The following is a 20,562-nucleotide window of genomic DNA, read 5'->3' on the forward strand; positions in this document are numbered from 1 at the left end:
AGACCAGACATGGTCACAGGTTTCGTTTTCAATCAATAGTTGTGATATTACCAGAGTCAGCCCTGACAACATAAATTTTGGGTATCTGGGATCTCAATCCCTAGAAAGCTTTCAGACCATCTGTGTGAATTACATTGTTCCAGCAGAGGTGGTAAGACATTCAGAGATATGAACCCACTATAGATAAGTAATTCAAAGGAAGCATTGTCAACCCAAAATATTGAAGCAAACGATGTTATTGCAACTATTGAAACTGTATTCAATCACTTGCTGTAGCCTTTGATCTTCAGGGTATAAAAACGTGATTTACTTTTGGGCTCGCGGGGCGCTCCAGAATGCCCGCCCGTCGTGATGAACAGCAACTTCTACATCAGCAGCTTCTCTCTGGGGACTCGGATCACAGTCACGTCCCCCCGTCACCGTGCAAAACTGAAGAGGGTTGTGGACACAGCTCAGCACATCACAGAAACCAGCCTCCCTGCCACGGACTCTGACTGCTCCTCGTTGCCTCTGTAAGGCAGTCAGTGTAATCACAGACCCCCGCCCGGCCTGGGCATTCTCTCTTCTCCCCTCTCCCATCGGGCGGAAGATACAAAGGCCTGAAAACACGTCCCACCAGGCTCAAGGACAGCTTCCAGCCCGCTGTTATCAGACTATTGAACGGTCCCCCAGTACGATAAGATGGACTCTAGACCTCACAATCTATCTTGTTCTACCTCAATGCACTGTGCAATGATCTGATCCGTACGAACAGAATGCAAGAGCAGCTCTTCACTGTACCTTGGTACCTGTGACAATAACGAACCAACTCCAGTCCATGTAAACAGACAGCCTTGAGCACTGACCAGGCTGTGGGAGATGTCCATCCAGGTGGCCCACGTGAAGCCCAGTGTCCAGGGGATGGTCCACACCCTCCCCAGTCAGGCAGTGGGGGGGGGGGGGTCAGAGAGGGAACACACTCAGCCAGCTGCCGTCTTCATCTCCCGAATCAAGATGCTCCTTGAACGTGGGCAGGGAGCAGCCTCCCCCCTCCCTCTCCTGCTCACTGCCTCTCACACCCCTGACGGAGCAGAGAACAGAGCCAAACCAATAACACAAAATTATATTTCCGAAGACGGCAGGTCAGTATCGTGGTGGGTGCAACATTATTCCATGGCTTCTCTGTACATGCATCTAGTCAATAAAAGAAAAGTCTCTTGTGCCTAGCACGGGGCGGGGGAGGGGGGCAGTGTGTGTTGGTGGGGAGGGGGTCAGGGCAGGGTGGGGTAGGGGGCAGTCCATCAGCTGTGGTCTGGTGAAGATTCTCTGTGGGGTTCCCTGCTCTTCTTCATACTGTCCAGGTACTCCTGCTGGGACACAGCCAGCACTGAGGCAAGGATCTCGTCATCCTCCCAGTCAGCCAGGCCTGGGATGTGGGGGAGGGGGGGAGGGGGGAAGAGGGAAGTGGGAGGAAGAGACAAAGGTGTGGTTAAAACTAATGATACCAGTTTGGTTACTTCAGCTGCCAACCGCCCGTCAGTGTCTGCGTGCACACCTGTCTGTGTCTGTAGGTGTGTGAGAGTGTGTGTCTACATGAGTGAGTGAGTTTGAGAGTGCGTGCCTGTGTGTGTACGCGTGTGTCTGAGTTTGTGGGATTTGGAGCTACTATGTGTCTGAGTGGGTGTGATTGACTGCTCCTGTGTGTCTGAGTGGGTGTGATTGCTTGCTCCTGTGGTCTGAGTGGGTGTGATTGCTTGCTCCTGTGTGTCTGAGTGGGTGTGATTGCTTGCTCCTGTGTGTCTGAGTATCTGTGATTGCTTGCTCCTGTGTATCTGAGTGGGTGTGATTGGTTGCTCCTCTGTGTCCGAGCGTGTATGATTGGTTGCTCCTCTGTGTCCGAGCATGTATGATTGGTTGCTGCTGTGTGTCTGAGTGGGTGTGATTGGTTGCTCCTGTGTGTCTGAGTGGGGTGTGATTGGTTGCTCCTGTGTGTCTGAGTGGGGTGTGATTAGTTGCTCCTGTGTGTCTGAGTGGGTGTGATTGGTTGCTCCTGTGTGTCTGAGTGGGCGTGATTGGTGGCTCCTGTGTGTCTGAGCATGTGTGATTGGCTGCATCTCCCATGCCCCAACCACTGAGCTCCTGGAGCCCTCATGGTCATGCCTCAGAGGGCCGGACCCACTGACTGACAGACCTGCCCACCCGCCCTGCAGACTGACAGACCCCCACCCACCGCCCTGTCTGGCCTGCGCACCACCCTCCCACTCACCAAAGGCGGTGGGCGACATCTGCTGCATGATGGCGCGACAGTCGAGGGTGGGGCACAGCGACACGGCCGGGGATGAGACCCGCTCTCCGCCCGAGGACATCTGTCTGCTGGTTCCTGCAGAGGGACACAGCACAGGGCATGGGACAGTGCCTGACAGACCCTGGGGAGCGGGGAGAGGGGAGGGGGTAGAGGGGGGAGGGGAAGTCGGTGGTAGGGGGGAGGGGTTGTAGTCATGGTGGGGTGGGGACAGCAGGCTGTCAAGTGATCGGACGGGAAGCGACGACTCACCTGGTGCACAGGGCGAGGGGGGCTTGCCGAGGGCCAGTGCGACAGCAGTGCTGGGGGAGGGGGGTTTGCCTCCGGTGTCTAGGTGGGGCTCGAGGTGCTCGGGTGAGGAGGCAGTGCTGCGCTGGCGAGGTGACCGTCCACTCCACTCCTCCAGGCCGGAACTGGCCGCTGCTGTGGCCGAACTGCAGGTGGCTGAGGCTTTCCGGGGCTGTTGAGGGAAACACAGGTCAGTGAGAATTGGGGGGGGAGAAGAATCAGCCGCCACAGTGTTACCCCATCAGCACTCCCCTCTCTACAGGGTTACACCGTCACCACCCCCTTCCGGCGGGCTGCAACTCCTTCCCACAGCTTTACGCCATCATTTCTCCTTACACCATCACAAACCTATCTGGGTGGGCTTACACCATCAAAAAGTCCACTTCACACCGGATCAAACCACAGCACCGTCCGTGGGGTAACACCATCTCCACACGGGGCTACACCATCTCCACGCGGGGCTACACCATCTCCACGCGGGGCTACACCACCTCCACGCGGGGTACCACCACCTCCACGCGGGGTACCACCACCTCCACGCAGGGTACCACCATCTCCACGCAGGGTAACACCACCTCCACGCAGGGTAACACCACCTCCACGCAGGGTACCACCACCTCCACGCAGGGTACCACCACCTCCACGCAGGGTAACACCATCTCCACGCAGGGTACCACCATCTCCACGCAGGGTAACACCACCTCCACGCAGGGTAACACCATCTCCACGCAGGGTAACACCATCTCCACGCAGGGTAACACCATCTCTGTCCTCTCCGCACAGGGTAACACCATCTCCACACAGGGTTACACCATCTCCATGCAGGGTAACACCATTTCCACGCTGGGTTACACCATCTCCACGCAGGGTAACACCATCTCCACGCAGGGTAACACCATCTCCACGCAGGGTAACACCATCTCCACGCTGGGTTACACCATCTCCACGCTGGGTAACACCATCTCCACGCAGGGTAACACCATCTCCACGCAGGGTAACACCATCTCTGTCCCCTCCACGCAGGGTAACACCATCTCCACGCAGGGTAACACCACCTCCACGCTGGGTTACACCACCTCCACGCAGGGTTACACCACCTCCACGCAGGGTTACACCACCTCCACGCAGGGTAACACCACCTCCACGCAGGGTAACACCATCTCTGTCCCCTCCACACAGGGTAACACCATCTCCACGCAGGGTAACACCATCTCCACGCAGGGTAACACCATCTCTGTCCCCTCCACACAGGGTAACACCATCTCTGTCCCCTCCACACAGGGTAACACCATCTCCACACAGGGTAACACCATCTCTGTCCCCTCCACACAGGGTAACACCATCTCTGTCCCCTCCACACAGGGTTACACCATCTCTGTCCCCCTCCACGCTGGGTTACACTGTCACCACCCAGTCCCCACCCCTCCCTCGCCACCCCGCTGACCTGTCGAGCCTGCTTCTCCTGGTCGCGCAGCCACTGCAGGTAGGACTCGCGGGCCACCTGCTCCTCGATGGCCTCATTCGTCGCCTCCCAGTCGGTCGCCCGCTTCTTGTCCTCCAGCATCTGCTGCTCGATCCACGACTCCTCCGACGTCTTGATGGCGTTCTTCATCAGTGACTGATCTGCGGACTGAAGGAGGGGCGGCCAATGAGTGCGCAGGCTATCCCGGCAGGACTCCGTATTGCCGTACACCCTCCCACCCCTCTCAGAGGCTGACAATGCCGAGCCTGATGCCTGGGCAAAGTCCAGAGGGATGCGGAAAATGTTGGGACTGGCGCATTGCGGTGGGGTGGGCCTGGCAGTTCAGAACCTCGTCGCGCCTATTTCGCCAGGAATCTGTAGCCAGACAGCGACACGGTGGTCACACGGGGTAGACCATGGACATTGTGTCTCAGCTGTCTGCACGACACATAAGTCAGGGCAGTGAGATATGGAGCACAAGCTGTTCGGGCTATGTCGCAAGCTCCCTGTGACAGTGAAGTAACCGATCTGGTGTAAATCCGTCCATTGGAGGGGGGGGCTCGCGGATCTGATCAGCACACACAAAACACTGCAGGAACTCAGCGGGTCAGGTGGCGTCTACAGAGGGGAATAAACGATCGAGATTTCGGGCTAAGATCCTCTACAGACGCTGCCTGACCTGCTTGGTTCCTCCAGCATTTTGAGTGTGTTGCTCAAGATCTGTAACACCTGCAGAATCTCCTGCATCTGTGCCTTCAACTGCAGGTCTGGAAACTTGTTCAACGTTCAACTCACTGCCTGAGTTCCAAATTCCGACCCCACCTCTCCCTCCCGGCAAAAAGTAATCTTCCTCAGATCTATAAGCTCCTGGTTATTCAGTTCTGGTTTCCTCACTATAAGGAGGATGTGGAAGCTTTAGGGAAGGTGCAGAGGGGTTCACCAGGATGCTGCCTGGATTAGAGAGTGTGCCTTATAAAGATAGGTTGAGCAAGCTACAGTTTTCTCTTCGGAGAGGAGGATGAGAGGTGACTTGACAGAGGTGTACAAGACGATGAGAAGGCATTGTTCAAGTGGACAGCCAGAGACTTTTTCCCCAGGGTGGAAATGGCTAATAGAAGGGGGCATAATTTTATGGTGATTGGAGTAAAGGGGGGAATGTCAGAGGTAGTTTTTTTTTAAACAGAGAGTGGTGTGTGTGTGGAACGCCCTGCCAGGAGTGGTGGTCGAGACAGATACATTACGGGCATTTAACTCTTAGATAGGCATATAGATGATAGAAGAACGGAGGTCTACGTGGGAAGGAACGGTTAGATTGATCTTTGAGTTGGTTTAGAAAGTTGGCAGAACATGGTGGGCCAGAGATCTGTACTGTGCTGTAGTGTTCCATACCAAAATCGCGCCAGGTAGATGGAGTGGAAAGAATCAAGCAGGGGCTCGGCACAGTTGGATATCTTGGAAAGGGTCTGCTCTGAATCCTCCTGTAGAAGTTCACTGCAGGTGCATTCAACCTATCTACTTGCCGCCATTGAGGAGCACAGACAGGGTGAATGCTCTTGGGCAGAGGCTCCAAAATCAGTACACGGTCATCACAGGTACCAAAGGTACAGTGAAGATAGTTTGTTTTGTGTGCATCCATACAGATCATTTACACTTTGTATCGGAAGGATAGGAAGGTAGGTGGGGGGGTGGCATGGCTCTCCTGGCAACGAATGGCATCAGATCATGTGACTTAGGAATGGAAGATGTTCTGCAGCTGTACAGGGCCCTGGCGAGACCACACCTGGAATATTGTGTACAGTTTTGGTCTCCAAATTTGAGGAAGGACATTCTTGCTATTGAGGGAGTGCAGCGTAGGTTCACGAGGTTAATTCCCGGGATGGCGGGACTGTCTATGTTGAAAGATTGGAGCGACTGGGCTTGTATACACTGGAATTTAGAAGGATGAGAGGGGATCTGATTGAAACATATCAGATTATTAAGGGATTGGACACGCTGGAGGCAGGAAACATGTTCCCGATGTTGGGGGAGTCCAGAACCAGAGGCCACAGTTTAAGAATAAGGGGTAGACCATTTAGAACGGAGTTGAGGAAAAACTTTTTCACACAGAGGGTTGTGGATCTGTGGAATGCTCTGCCTCAGAAGGCAGTGGAGGCCAATTCTCTTGATTCTTTCAAGAAAGAGTTAGACAGAGCTCTTAAAGGTAGCGGAGTGAAGGGATATGGGGAGAACGCAGGAACGGGGTACTGATTGTGGATGATCAGCCATGATCACAGTGAATGGCGGTGCTGGCTTGAAGGGCTGAATGGCCTACTCCTGCACCTATTGTCTATTGAATTCTTGTGGGTTGTGTTAAGAAACTGCAAGTGTAAAAGGCCTCTGATGACAGGCCTCCAAACAGTAGCTAGTATATGAATACAACAGGAAATAGGAAAGGCATGTCAAAAGGGCAATGTTATGATAATCATGGGAGATTACAACGTGCAGGTAGATTGGGAAAATCAGGTTGGAAATAGATCTCAAGAGAGAGAGTTTGTTGAATGCCTAGCAGATGGCTTTTTAGAGCAGCTTGTCATTGAGCCTAGTAGGGGATCAGCTAATTGGGTGCTGTGTGATGAACCGGAGGCGATTAGGGAGCTTAAAGTAGGAACTCTCAGCAGTCACTGATCACAATATGACTAGTTCAACTTGAAACTTGATAGGGAGAAAGTAAAGTCTGACGTAACAGTATTTCAGTGGAGTGGAGGAAATTACAGTGATATGAGAGAGGAGCTGGCCAAAGTAAACTGGAAGGAGACGCTGGCAGGGATGACAGCAGAGCAGCAATGGCGTGAGTTTCTGGGGAAAAATGAGGAAGGTGCAAGATAGATGTATTCCAAAAACAAAGAAATACTCAAACGGTAAAATAGTACAACCATGGCTGACAAGGGAAGTCAAAGTTAATGTAAAAACAAAAGAGAGGCAATACAACAAAGCAAAAGTTAGCAGAAAGAGAGAGGATTGGGAAGTTTTAAAAAACCTACAGAGAGCAACTTTGAGAGTCATTAGGACAGAAATGATAAAGTATGAAAGCAAGCCAGCAAACAGTATGGAAATGGATAGAAAAAGCTTTTTCAAGTATATAAAAAATAAGAGAGATGAGAGTGGATATTGGACCACTAGACAATGAGGCCAAAGAAATAATAACGGGGGAAAGGAGATGATAGATGAACTGAACGAGTGTTTTGCATCAGTCCTCACTGTGGAAGACACTAGCAGTGTGCCAGGTGTTGAACAGTGTGAGGGAAGAGAAGTGAGTGCAGTTACTATTACAAGGGAAAAGGTGCTCAAAATGTTGAAAGACTGAAAGGTGCACAAGTCAATCAGATCAGATAAAGTGCACCCTAGGGTTCTGAAAGAGGTAGCGGTAGAGACTGTGGAGGCAATAGCAATGATCTTTCAAGAATCATTGGACTCTGGCATGGTGCCAGAGGACTGGAAAATTGCAAATGTCACTCCACTCTTTAAGAAAGGAGGAAGGCAGCAGAAAGGAAATTATGGATCAGTTAGCCTGACCTCAGTGGTTGGGAACATGTTGGAGTCAATTGTTAAGGATGAGGTTATGGAGTACTTGGTGACAGAGGACAAGAAAAGTCAAAGTCAGCATGGTTTTCTAAAGGGAAAATCTTGCCTGACAAACCTGTTGGAATTCTTTGAGGAGATTACAAGCAGGATAGATAAAGGGGATGTAGTGGATGTTATATACTTGGATTTTCAGAAGGCCTTTGACAAGGTGCCACACACCAGCCTGCTTACCAGGTTACGAGCCCATGGTATTACAGGAAAGTTACTGCTCTATCCATTGGCTGATTGATAGGAGGCAGCAAGTGGGAATAAAAGGATCCTCTTCTGGTTGTCTGTCAGTGACTAATGGTATTTGCAGGGGTTGGTGTTGGAACCACTTCTTTTTATGCTGTATATCAATGATTTGGATAATGGAGTAGATGGCTTTGTTACCAAGTTTACAGATGATACGAAGATTGGTGGAGGGGCAGGTAGTGTTGAGGAAATGGGTAGACTACAAAAGGACTTAGACAGATTAGGAGAATGGACAAGCAAGTGGCAAATTAAATATAGTGTTGGAAAATGCATGGTCATGCACTTTGGTAGGAGAAATAAATGTGCAAACTATTTTCTAAATGGGGAGAAAATCCAAAAATCTGAGATGCAAAGGGACTTGGGAGTCCTTGTGCAGAACAACTAACGGCGAACTTGCAGGTTGAGTCTGTGGAGAGGAAGGCAAATGCCATGTTGGAATTCATTTCAAGAGGTCTAGAATACAAGAGCAGGGATGTGAATCTGAGGCTTTACGAGGCATTGACGAGGCCTCACCTTGAGTATTGTGAACAATCTAAGATGTGCTGGCATTGGAGAGGATTCAGTGGAGGTTCACAACGATAATTCTGAGAATGAAATGTTTATCATATAAAGAATGTTTGATGGTTCTGGGTCTGTACTCGCTGGAATTTAGGGGATGGTGGGGGGGGATCTCATTGAAACCTTTTGAATGTTGAAAGGCCTAGACAGAGTAGATGTAGAAAGGATGTTTCCCATGGTGGGAGAGTGTAGGACAAGAGGGCACAGCCTCAGGATACAGGGGTTTTCCTTTAAAACGAGATGTGGAGAAATTTCTTTAGCCAAATGGTGGTGAATTTGTACCACAGGCAGCTATGGAGGCCAGGTCGTTGGATGTATTTAAGGCAAAGATTGATACGGTTATGGGGAGAAGACTGGAGAGTGGGGCTGAGGAGGGGGGAAAAATACAATCAGCCATGATTGAATGGCAGAGCACACTCGGTGGGCCAGACGGCCTAACTCTGCTCCTATATGGTCTATTTCACTGCGCATTGAGGTAGAACAAGAGGAAAAGAAGACAAAGGTATACAGTTGGTAGGTTAACTGGTCTTTGTAAATTGTCTCGTGATTAAATGAGGGTGGAATCGGACGCAGCTCGAAGGGACCAAAAGACCTATTCCGCGCTGTATCTCAATAATAAAAAAAATCACAGGACAATTTACGATAACCAATTAACCTACCAAGCTGTACGTCTTTGGACAGTGGGCGGAAACCAGGACACCCGGAGGAAACCCACACAATAGCGGGGAGAAGATACCAATTCCTCACCAATAACAGCAGGAATTAAGTCTATGCTGCCTGTGCTGTAAAGCACCGTGCTAACCATTACGCAGCTGTGTGGCCCCCTTATCACTACTTGGTATTTAATAAAGAAGCAGATATATTACCACATCACAAATTAGGTTTTTTTTTAATATTTTGATAACTGTATTCAATATAATTGGTTTCTTTTGTAATCCTCTGTATTTTTGTTTCTATATTGAAATACGTTATTCTGAGATGGGTTCATAGGCTGCACCAGACTTCCAAAGGGGCCCATGGCATAGAGGTTAAGAACCCCAACTTTACAGGGATCGTGGGCCAAGCACAGCCAGATGGTACCAGGGCCGCTGTCAGTATGACAGCGAAGGGGCCGACAGCACGCTGTGTCAACTATGAATCCGACGCCCCCCCTTCCCACCCCCCCCCACTATAAAGCTGCCCATAAGAGCAGAGGGAGATCACTCACGCCGGGTTTGAAGGCGGGAAGGCCGAGCCCCACGCCAATGGTGGCCTTGTTGGGGTTCACCACCGAGTTGTAGTGTATGTTGCGATGGTAGCTCACCCGGATGGGCTCATCCTCAGTCTGGTGGATGCCGTGGAACGTGTTGATGGGTTCTGCCGGAGAGGTGAGAGAGCAGAGGGCATCAGGTGCCGTGGGCCAGCTCCCCAGAACCGCCCCTCACCGAGCCAACCCACGCACAGCAAGCTCCCGCAAATGGTCAGGCTGCAGTTGAGGGTGAACGAGGAGGAACCCAGGGAGGGTGGCGGTGGAGGGACCCGGCAGTCCGTGCACGTTGCGAAGCCGTGGGTGGCCAGGATTTCGGGTAATGGTATGGATCTATCACAGAGGAGGAGTCGATCAGTCAGGGCTGTGGTGGGAGGGACGACTCGAAGAGCTGCATGGCCAACACCACTGGAACTGGGTCGGCTGGAAAGGAGGGGCTGGGAGGGAGGAGGGCAGAATTCAGGCTGTGGAGGGGGTGAGACGGGTCAGGGCGAGGGAGTTGGGGGGATGTGTGGGAGAGACTATGACAACATGACACCTTTACAGTTCACCGCTCCTCCAGGGACAGGGAGGGAGGCGAGGGTGAATGCGGAAGGAGTGATAGGAGCCCTGACAATGTACAAAATCTCCACTGTAGCTGCAGGGGAGATTGACTGAGGGTGGGCGGGGGGAGGGGTTAAACAGATGGAGAGGCAGTGACAGCACTGGGAGGTGAAGGAGGGACGGGGGTGTAACAGACGTCGGGTGATGGGGGAAGAGGAGACACTCAAATCGATCAGTGAGTGGGTCGGGGGGGGAGGGAACAGGGGTCAGTGATAGGAGAGTGGAGAGAGGGAGACAGACAGACAGTCTCCCATACCAAGACTGTCCGGCCCTGCCGCGTTGTACTGGTGCATCCCCACCAGTAGGGGTGGTGGCAGGAAGAGCGATGTGACCGCTTGGGCGGACAGACAGATCGTGACGGAGTGGGGTGGGGCTTCCATACCAAGATTGTCCGGCCCTGCCGCACTGTACTGGTACACCTCCACCGGCCGGTTGTACATCTCAGCCATGGCCTGCATCTCGATGTGGTTGCCGTGGCAACTGCTGATCCGTTTGCGGTTGATGTAAGTGGTGAAATCCTCGGTCACGTAGTTGGAAAAGTAGTCTGCGTTCTTCACCTGTGCCCACAGGGAAACCTGGTTACTGGCATCTCTACCCAGGTACAGTGACCGCGTCAGTGCAAGGTAATTGTAACTGCTGACGCAAAGTTTGCTGGAACTAGGCGTCATGTGGAAAGTTGCCTTAGGTTAAAATGGGATGTTGACAGGATGAAAAGCAGCAGATCAAGTTGAACCAGCAAGATGTGAAGAGAGTCACCTTGAAAGGTCAAACTTAAAGACAGAACTACTGGGTTAATGACAGGATTCTCAGCAGCGTGGAGGAACAGAGGGGTCTCGGGGGTCCACGTCCACAGATCCCTCAAAGTTGCCCAAGTTGATAGGGTGGTTAGGAGGGCCTGAGGTGTGTTGGTCCTCATTGGTTGGGAGATTGCGTTCAAGAGCCACGAAGCAACATTGCAAATCTATAAAACTCTGGTTAGACCGCACTTGGAGTACCGTGTTCAGTTCCGATCATCTCATTATAGGAAGGATGTGGAAGCTTTAGAGGGTGCAGTGGTGATTTACCAGGATGCTATCCGGATTAGAGCGTGTGTCTCATGAGGAAAGGTTGAGCGAGTTAGGGCTTTTCTCTTTGGCGCAAAGGAGGATGAGAGGTGACTTGATAGAGATGTACAAGATGATAAGAGGCATGGAGAGATGAGGGAGAAATGGCTAATAAAAGAGGGTATAGTTTTAAGGTGATTGAAGGACAGTACAGGGGAGATAATGAGGTAGGTTTCTTTTACACAGAAAGCGGAACGGCTGCCAACGGTGGTGAAAGATGCAGATACATTACTGACATTTCAGAGACTCTGATAGAAAAATGCTGGGTTAAGATCATGTGAGGAGGTGGGTTAGACCGACCTTTGGAGAAGGTTAAAAGGTTGGTACAACATTGTGGGCTGAAGGGCCTGCACTGTGTAATAACAGAATGCAGAAACGAATGTTATAATTACAGAGAAAGTGCAGAGCAGGCAGACAATGAGGTACAGGGGCCACGAAGAGGGAAGATTCTGAGATCAAGAGTCCATCCGATCATACCTGGCGACCATTCAGTAGTCTGATAACAGCGGGGTAGAAGTCTGGTGGCACGCACTTTCAGGCTTCAGTATCTTCTGCCCGGAGGGGGAGGGGAGAAGAGGGGACGCCGGGGTGGGTGGGGTTTTGATGCCGGCCACTTTGCCAAGGCAGGGGGAAGTGTAGGCTGAGTCCATGGAGGGGATGGGGGCTGGTTTCTGTGATGAGCTGAGCTGTGCTCACAACCCTCTCCAGTTCCTTGCGGCCGCGGGCATAGCAGTTGCCGTACAGAGTCACGGCGCAGCCTGAAAGGAGGCTTTCTATGGTGCACTGTTAAAAATTGGGAAGAGCTGACGGGGGAACGTGCTGAACTTCTTCAGCATCCCGAGGAAGTGAGAGGCACTGGTGAGCTTTCTTGGCCGTGATGCCCACATGGTCCGACCATCACAGGCGAGGTTTGTTGGGGTCTTATATTATTTTGGCAGGAGAGCAAATAATATATTTTTTGGGTGGGGATGATGGTGGGGGTTGGAGGCTTAGTGTCTGTACTGGAGTGGAGGGTGGGGAGACAGGACCCAGGGGACTAGGATGGGAGGTGGGGTGGGAGTTGTTGGGTTCTCTCTTACCAGGTAGTCCATGCAGTGCTTCCTGACCACGTCATGCATGTCCTGGTCGCCGTACACCTGGTCCGCTGCGAGAGAGGAGGAGAGGTGAGGAGGAATAGCCCATCGCAGCAACTCGCTGTACCGTTCGGCGCTCGGGGGCAGGGGGCAGATCTCCCCCATCCACCCAGCCTGACCTGCCACACATTACCAGGACGCGAGGGTCCGAGTGTAAGGGCGAGGCTGGGACGTCACTCCTCGGGTGGCTTTACAGAATTATGAGGGGTAAAGACAGGGTGACACACAGTCTTTTACCCCAAGGAAAGGGAATGAAAAGTTAGACGGTATTTTGTGTGTGTGTGTGACGATTCCCAGCATCTGCAGAACCTCGTGTCCCTTTGAAACTCGTCCCGCTCTCCTTAAACCTGTGTCCACGTGCTTGATACCCCTCCCATGGGGGGAGAAAAGATGCCGACTTCACCCATCTGTGGAGACACTTACAGACTGCCCCCTCTGCCAGCTGGGCGACGGAATGTGTGGATCGGTGAACGCACACGGCACATTTTACTGTACGTGATAATTAAATGGAATCTGTCGATTTTCGTTTGACATACCCACAGATCACCCCCTCGGCCTCTTTCGCTGCTGGTGAAACGAAAAAGCCCTCCCCACCCCATCTCGCTCTCTATAACTGACATCCTGATAAACCTCTTCTGCAGCATAACCAGCAACTTCCGTAACACCGACAGGACAGCATCTTACGGGTGAACCAGCTCTCAGCTCGACTCTGCATTTCTGCGACACCAGGTACCTCCTTCCTTAGCACACACCTAACCCTCCTGCTCTCAAACCTCCTGAAAGTGCCCCACAAAACTGACCACCCTCGTCTCTGTCCAAATGGGTGACCCCTCAGTCAGGGCAGTCCCACATCCTCTCATTATCCAGTACTGCTCTATGTTAGGATAGGGTTTTTCTCTTCGGAGAGGAGGAGGATGACAGGTGACTTGATAGAGGTGTACAAGATGATAAGAGGCAGAGATTAATTCCCAGGGCGGGAATGGCTTATATGAAAGGGCATAATTTTAAGGTGATTGGAGAAAAGCATGAGGGAGGTTATTTGTCCGGATACAGTGCAGAATAGGTTCTTCGAGCTCGCTGCCCAACAAACCCCGATTATCACAGGACAATTTACAATGACCAATTATCTTGCTAACCAGATACATCTTTGGACCGTAGGAGGAAACCAGAGCACCCGGAGAAAACCCACGCATTTTACAGGGGCTCCTTCCAGACAGGGCTGAATGTCAGGACTGACCTCCGAACTCTTGTTGCCTTGAGCTGTAATAGTGTCATACTGAACCCTGCACTACCCAAGGTAGATGGCAGAGGGAGGTTTTATTTACGCAGAGTGGTGGGTGCCAGGGTTGGTGGTACAGGCTGATATGGTAGGGACATTTAAGAGACTGGACAGCTACGTGGGAGGGAAGGGTGAGATTGATCTTGGAGGAAGTTAAAGGGCTAAAATGACTGTGGGCTGAACGGCCTGTACAGTGTTGTGTTCCATCCAGTTTCAATCAAACCACAACTCCAAACACAAGCCTAGCCGGATTGAAGTTTACGGGCCAAATTTGAACCGAACACTGAACAGGTCAAACAGGTCAAAGGGTAGAGGCCATACTTAGTGATCCTCCAGGTTTGGGGGTTCAGCTCAGGGTTAACAACCTGGACTGGTCAAACAAAATTGTTATGGAAACAGCAATGAAAGAACCCTTCTATACAGACAGACACAGAGGACCTTCCTTGGTGCCCTAAACTCCAGCGGTAAGTATTGAACTAAAAAAGGGCATGTCCCTGTGCTGTTTGAGGAGGAGGTGGGTGTGGGAGAATACAGGACCAGGGAACTGATTGAGTGGAAAACAGTCTCTGAGGGCCTCTTCCTGTTTTCTGCTTCCAACAACTGCAAGGCCTGCAGTTTACCTCAATTCCCAGGGCCATGCTGGTTACCAGATGCTCCCTCTGGAACACCCAGTGGAATCGAGCCAGCTCCCCGCCCCCCCGGTGAATTTTATTTATTTAGAAAAACAGTGCAGAACAGGCCCTTCAGGTCTGATGAGCTGCACCGCCCGACAACCCAACAACCCACATTTTTAACCCTAGGCTAATCATGGGGCAGTTTACAATCAGCAAATAACCTACATGGTTGAACTGTTGGAGGAAAGCCACGGTGTCAGGGAGAACGTACAAGTCCTTAGGGAAGGCGGTCACGGTGGCCCGAGCGTTGTGACACCAAGTGGAATTGGAGAAGGACCCCCATTCCGTGATGGAACGTGGTGGGGGACACGGTGGCCTGACGGGGACCAAGGAGTAGTGACCGTCAGCCACTGGGTGGACCTGGCCACCCTTCCCATCGGCCTCACTGGCACCGTTCCTGCATCCTGCACCCTGCATAACTCTGTCAGTGCACCCAGCTGAAATGTCCATCTCCAAACTTTCTTCACTGTATGTCTCTATCTTATCTCAGGGACACAGATGTCCACGGAGGAACTGAGAGATCCTGGGGTCTACAGATCCCTCAAAGTTACAATGCAAGCTGATAGGGTAGTTAAGAAGGTGTTGGCCATCATTAGTCGGGGGATTGAGTTCAAGAGCCACGAGGTAATGTTTTATTTTTTTTTTTGAGGCCCTCCACTGGTCAGGGACGACCGTGGTTATTGTGTCCTAGTTGTCTACATGATACCCAAGCCAGGATGCACGATATGGAGCTCATACAGCAGGCTCCCCCTCTCCATGCAGCTGATGAATCCAAGGGAACGGCGGAGACCGATACAGTTTGGCACCAGCGGAGCATCAGGAGTTGTCGATCAGCGTTCAACTCCTCAGGGACTGCAGCTCCGGATTTTTCCCCTCGGCTTTTACTCCCGAACCCTTTCCCAAAGAGTGCACATAGATGTAAGGCAGTGGAGGTTTGAGACCAGTTTTCCTTCTAGATGAGCTGCCAACCATGGCTGACATGTCCTACCTGCCCAAAAGTGACTGGTTTTAAGGTGCCTTTGGCCCTTCTGTCAGTAGAAATGGTTCCGACAGGCTTAGTAGCTAAGACGCACATGAAGGCCAAGGGCTGGACTTGGTTATCAGAGGCTATTTGAAATGCACGCCAGTGGGAGCATTTAATGGGTAATGGGACCTTGTCCCCATTACCCCCTGTACCCCAATCCCCCCCACCCCCGACTTGAGGTAATGTTGCAGCTCCATAAAACTCCGGTTAGAATCACACTTGGAATATTGTGTTCGGTTCTGATCACCAAGAAGGATGTAGAAGCTTCAGAGAGGACACGGAGGAGATTTACCAGGATGTTGCCTGGAATAGAGAGCTTGTCTTATGAGAAAAGGTTCAGCGAGCAAGGGCTTGTCTCTTTGGAGCGAAGGAGGAACAGAAGCGACTTGACAGAGCTGTACAAGATGATGAGATAGCCACAGACTTTTTGTCTGGGTGGAAATTGACTAATACGAGGGGGCATAATTTTAAGGTGATTGGGGGGGGGGGAGCTGCATGTCAGAGATAAAAGATTTTTTTTACTCAGAGTGGTCGGTACCTGGAATGCACTGCGGGGTAGGTGGTAGAGGCAGATATATTAGGGACACTTAAGAGACTCTTAGACAGACAGATGGATGATAGAAAAATGGAAGGCTACGTGGAAGGAAGTGTTAGATTGATCTAAGATTAGGTTAAAATGTCAGCAACAACATTGTGGGCCAAAGGGTCTGTACTGTGTATGTCAGTGTTAATAAATCTGATGATTCTGAGCTCATATCTGACTTGCTCCCCACCCCCCCACCCCAGAAGAGGGGTCCTAACCTGGGGTCCACAGACACCTCGGTTCCTTGTAGGGGTCTGTGGCATAAAAACATGTCAGGAACCTCTGCTGTAGAGTCTACACCATGGTACCTTCTACCCATTCCTCAGGCTCCCCCGGCCATGACTGTCCATTCTGGGATGCCATCCTGGGAAGAGGGGGAGGCTACCTTCCCTCTATGCTTGCTCCCTTTCGAAGCGGTTAGCGTGACTCCACTTCAGCACCAGCAACCTGAGTTTAATTCCCGTTGCTGGCTGTACGGAGTTTGCACGTTCTCGCCGTGACCATGCAGGTTTCCGCCGACTGCTCCGGTTTCCTCCCGCAGTCCAAAGGCAGAACCAAGATCAGGTCAGGTTTACTGTGTTGTCGCTGACGTAAATGTCACAAAATTTGTTGCTTCTGTGGCAGCAGTATAGTGCAAGATGTAAAAATGAGTAAGTTTATAATAAACTTGAATAGATAGTCACCATGTGCTGTGTTGTATAACGGGGCAATCGCGATCTTTCTAGGACCGTGATTGTTCTTGGCAAATTTTTCTACAGAAGTGGTTTGCCATCGCCGCCTTCTGGGCAGTGTCTTTACAAGATGGGTGACCCCAGCCATTATCAATACTCTTTGGAGACTGTCTGCCTGACATCATAACCAGGGCCTGTGATATCGACCGCCTGCTCTCATGGCTTCACACACCCTGATCAGGGGGCTAAGCAGGTGCTACACCCGCCCCAAGGGTGACCTGCAGGCTGGTGGAGGAAGAGGTGCTTTACACCTCCTTTGGTAAAGATGCATCCTCATTCACACCACCCAGGACATACAGTAACACACACAAAACACGGAAATGAACGAAGGGTTGTTGTTTTGGGCTGAGACCCTTCGTCAGGACTGGAGAGGAAGGGGAGAGACATCAGAATAAACAGGTGGGGGTAGGGGAAGGATAGCTAAAAGGTGAAGCCGAGTGGGTAGGAAAGGTAAAGGGCTGGAGAGGAAGGAATCAAGGTCTCTCGTCGAGCACCAAAAGTGGAACTTTTCTGTGGCCATTTTAATTCCTATCCCCATTCCAACATGCCAGTCCATGGCCTCTTGTGCTACGGTAAGGCCACCCTCAGGGTGGCCAAGCAACAGCTTATATTCCATCTCCATGGCCTCCAACCTGACGCCATGAACATCGGTTTCTCCTTCCAGTTAAAAAAATTCCCTCCCCCTCCCATTCCCCACTCTGGCGTCTTGCGTCTTCTCCTCACCTGCCTATCACCTCCTCCTGGTTCCCCTTCTCCTATGGTCCACTCCCCTCGCCCACCACATTCCTTCTTCCCCAGCCCTTTACCTTTCTTGCACACCTGGCTTCCCCTCCCCCTAGCCTTTCCCCCTTGCTTCTCAGTCCCGAAACACTGACTCTTCATTGAGGCCCTCTGCTGATCAGGGTCAATCAACCAGGGATTTTGTTCCGCATGATAAGCGAGCCAGAGCCAGAGTAAGCAAGCTCCTCCTCTCCACACAGCTGATGAACCCAAAGGCAGAGACCGATACAGTTCGGCACCGACAACCTCGCAGGAGTTGCCAGAATTCAACGTAGGGCTGCTTTTGGGATTCCAGCTCCGGACTTTTCCTCCTAAAGTAGGTCGCACTGGTTCCTTGGTTTGAAGGAAAACTATTGCACAGTTTTCCTTCTCACAGATGAGCTGCCAACCACAGCTGACGAGCCCCACCCACCCGAGGCGACTGGGTTTAAGGTAACCTGCCTTTCTCGTAGCACTGCACACTCCTAAACGGTGGAATTCGATACTTAAATCTACAATCAGTTGACATTTTTAAACACCAGCTCAAAACCTATTTAGCCCTGCTTTTAACCAACATCTTTTTTGTCTTTTATTTTCATGTTTGGTTTTATTTTACTTTCATGGTTGCACTTTATCCCATTGTACTCCACCGTCTGGATGAGAAGTGCTCGGAAAACAGTTTATTATAATACCTGATGAGGTTCAGAGTGAGATAAGGAATTTGTTTATGAGCTGGAGGTTCAGCTGCAAATGTCTTATCATGGGTCTTTTTTTTAAGCAGTTGGATACAATCGAATAGCTTGTTAGGCCATTTCAGCATCAACCACATTGCTGTGGATCTGGAGTCTCACATAGACCAGACAGGCAAGGAAGGCAGGATACCTCCCCTGAAGGAAATTAGTGAGCCAGTTGGGTTTTCACGACATTCAACATGGTTTCATTCTCATCAGGTATTTTTACTGAATTCAAACGCACCATTTGCCATGGTGGGATTCGAACTCACGTCCCCAGCGTATAACTCGGTAAATTACCACGACGTCAAGGTGACATCATCAGTACGCAATAGGGCGTGGTTTCTGCTCACCCCTCGGCCCCGATCCTGCAGACGCACGGGTTTGTAAATTGCGCCCGAGGAACCAACAGTCACAACGACCGGTCACCAGCGATACAGGCCAGCGGGGACCACTCAGCTAGCCGGTTGGATGGGACCCAGCCGAGTCCAGTGGCCAGCGCGACAACCAACCCATCAGAACAACGAGTCAGACCAATATAAACACCAGCACACGGCAGAAACAACGCTCAGTAGCACACTGATTATGTCACCTCGACCTAAACTCCAGGCTTGCCAAATAATCTTGATAGGGGATCTCACTGAAACCTCCAAGGCAGTCCAGGCAGAGAGGATGTCCCAGTGGGTGCAAGAGCCTAGGATCTGAGGGCACAGCGACTGGGTCTTTGGCACAGAGTCTCTCTCGGTGGCTCAGACGTGAAGCGGGGAAAGGAGTTTAGGGATTCCACAGTTAGAGAAACAGACAGGAGATTTCATGGGCGTGAAAGAGACACCCCGATGGTATGCCGGCTCCCAGGTGCCTGGGTTAGGGATGCCTCGGGTCTGGTCTAAAGGGCGAGTGTGAGCAGCCAAAATCTTGGTACATATTGGTGCCAACGACATAGGTAGGAAAAGCAATGAGGTCTTGGAGAGGTTTTAGGAATTAAAAGCTGAAAAGCAGGACCTCAAGTGTAGTAATCTTTGAATTGCTACCTGCACCATGCACCTGGGGTAAGAACAGGACGATGTGGCAGAGGAATGAGCTGCTGAGGAATCGGTGCAGGGGCAGGGTTTCAGGTTTCTCTTCTGGAGGTATTACGTGTAAGAAAAGGACAGGTTTCACCTGAACATGAGGGAGAAGGTCACTGTGGGCAGGTCTGCTGGAGCTGTCGGGGAGGGTTTAAACTAGTTTGGCAGCGGGGGATGGGAACCAGAGTGATAGGGCGGAGGTTTGGACAACTGGTTTACAGGTAGCTGCGGCACATGGAGAGACAGTGAGGAATGACAGGCAGCTGATAAGGCAAAATTGTCAGTGGGATGGGTTGAAATGTGTTAGTGCAAGAAGTATCTGGAGCAGAGGGGATGAAAGCGGCAGAGCCGAGTGATGGTGGCGCTAAACAGCAACTTCTCTGCTTGCGTCTTCAGGAACAGCTTATTTCCATCTTTGATAGCTCACTTTCTCACTTTCAAGGTTCTTTTGAAGACTACACTCTGACTTTGGTTCCTTGTCGGAATGGGACCCGCTCTCAGGGCCTCATGACCAGCCGCTGTTCGATACGCCAAGGACACGGCCTAGAAGTCTAGCATGATTCAAGGGCCGGCGCCGACTGATGCGTCACAGGTGAATAAGGAAGATGGGAAGCGGCGGGTTTGCTGTTGGCTGTGTGCCCAGAGGCACAGAGCTCAACGCAACAGACTTTTAACACTAACCAGTGAGTTCTTTTGTTATGTCTCCCCAATCGCTGTGAAGCGGCAACACCTCTTTCTCCCATATTAGGGAGAGAGAGCCTGTGGTATGTCAAATTATCCGGAGAACGAGTAGACTTTGGGTACTGCGCCTTTACTGATGTTTTGCTTGAGCACTCCGTGGAGGGCGCTGATGCTTTTTTGCTGGTGGGTGGGGGTGGGGCGTTTGCCTTACTGCTGCTTGTGCGTGGGGGGGGCTTTGTAGTTCATTCTTTGGGGCTCTCCTCTGTTTTTGTGGACGTTTGTGAAGAAAAAGAATTTCAGGATGTATACTGCGTATATTTCTTTGACATTAAAAGTACTTTTGAAACCTACAGCACAGATCAGTACATGGAATTACGGCACGGCCATTACAGAGACTTGTACACAGATTCCTCAAAGTTGCCACTCAAATTGATAGGGTGATTAAGGCGGCAATTGGCGTGTTGGCCCTCATTAGTCAGGGGAATGCATTTAAGAGCCGTGAGG

General features: G+C 51.2%; 1 protein-coding gene across 4 annotated transcripts in view; it reads right to left on the reverse strand.

The window, feature by feature from the left end:
- Positions 1 to 285: 285 nt before the first annotated feature.
- otud5a (OTU deubiquitinase 5a) overlaps positions 286 to 20,562 on the reverse strand; it is a 40,411-nt gene continuing 20,134 nt past the window's right edge. For 2 of the 4 annotated variants that reach the window (XM_072246745.1, XM_072246744.1), the window contains exons 3-9: positions 12,476 to 12,540; positions 10,676 to 10,850; positions 9,652 to 9,800; positions 4,014 to 4,199; positions 2,534 to 2,741; positions 2,246 to 2,359; positions 286 to 1,405 (exon numbers count right to left, since the gene is read on the reverse strand). In XM_072246745.1, coding sequence (XP_072102846.1) covers positions 1,281 to 1,405; positions 2,246 to 2,359; positions 2,534 to 2,741; positions 4,014 to 4,199; positions 9,652 to 9,800; positions 10,676 to 10,850; positions 12,476 to 12,540 — 1,022 coding nt within the window. In that variant the 3' untranslated portion in view covers positions 286 to 1,280. The remainder of the gene's footprint in view (positions 1,406 to 2,245; positions 2,360 to 2,533; positions 2,742 to 4,013; positions 4,200 to 9,651; positions 9,801 to 10,675; positions 10,851 to 12,475; positions 12,541 to 20,562) is intronic. The other 2 variants (XM_072246746.1, XM_072246747.1) reach the window with 2 other exon arrangements.

Source organism: Mobula birostris, chromosome 29 (assembly GCF_030028105.1).
Source record: "Mobula birostris isolate sMobBir1 chromosome 29, sMobBir1.hap1, whole genome shotgun sequence".
NCBI lineage: Eukaryota > Metazoa > Chordata > Chondrichthyes > Myliobatiformes > Myliobatidae > Mobula > Mobula birostris.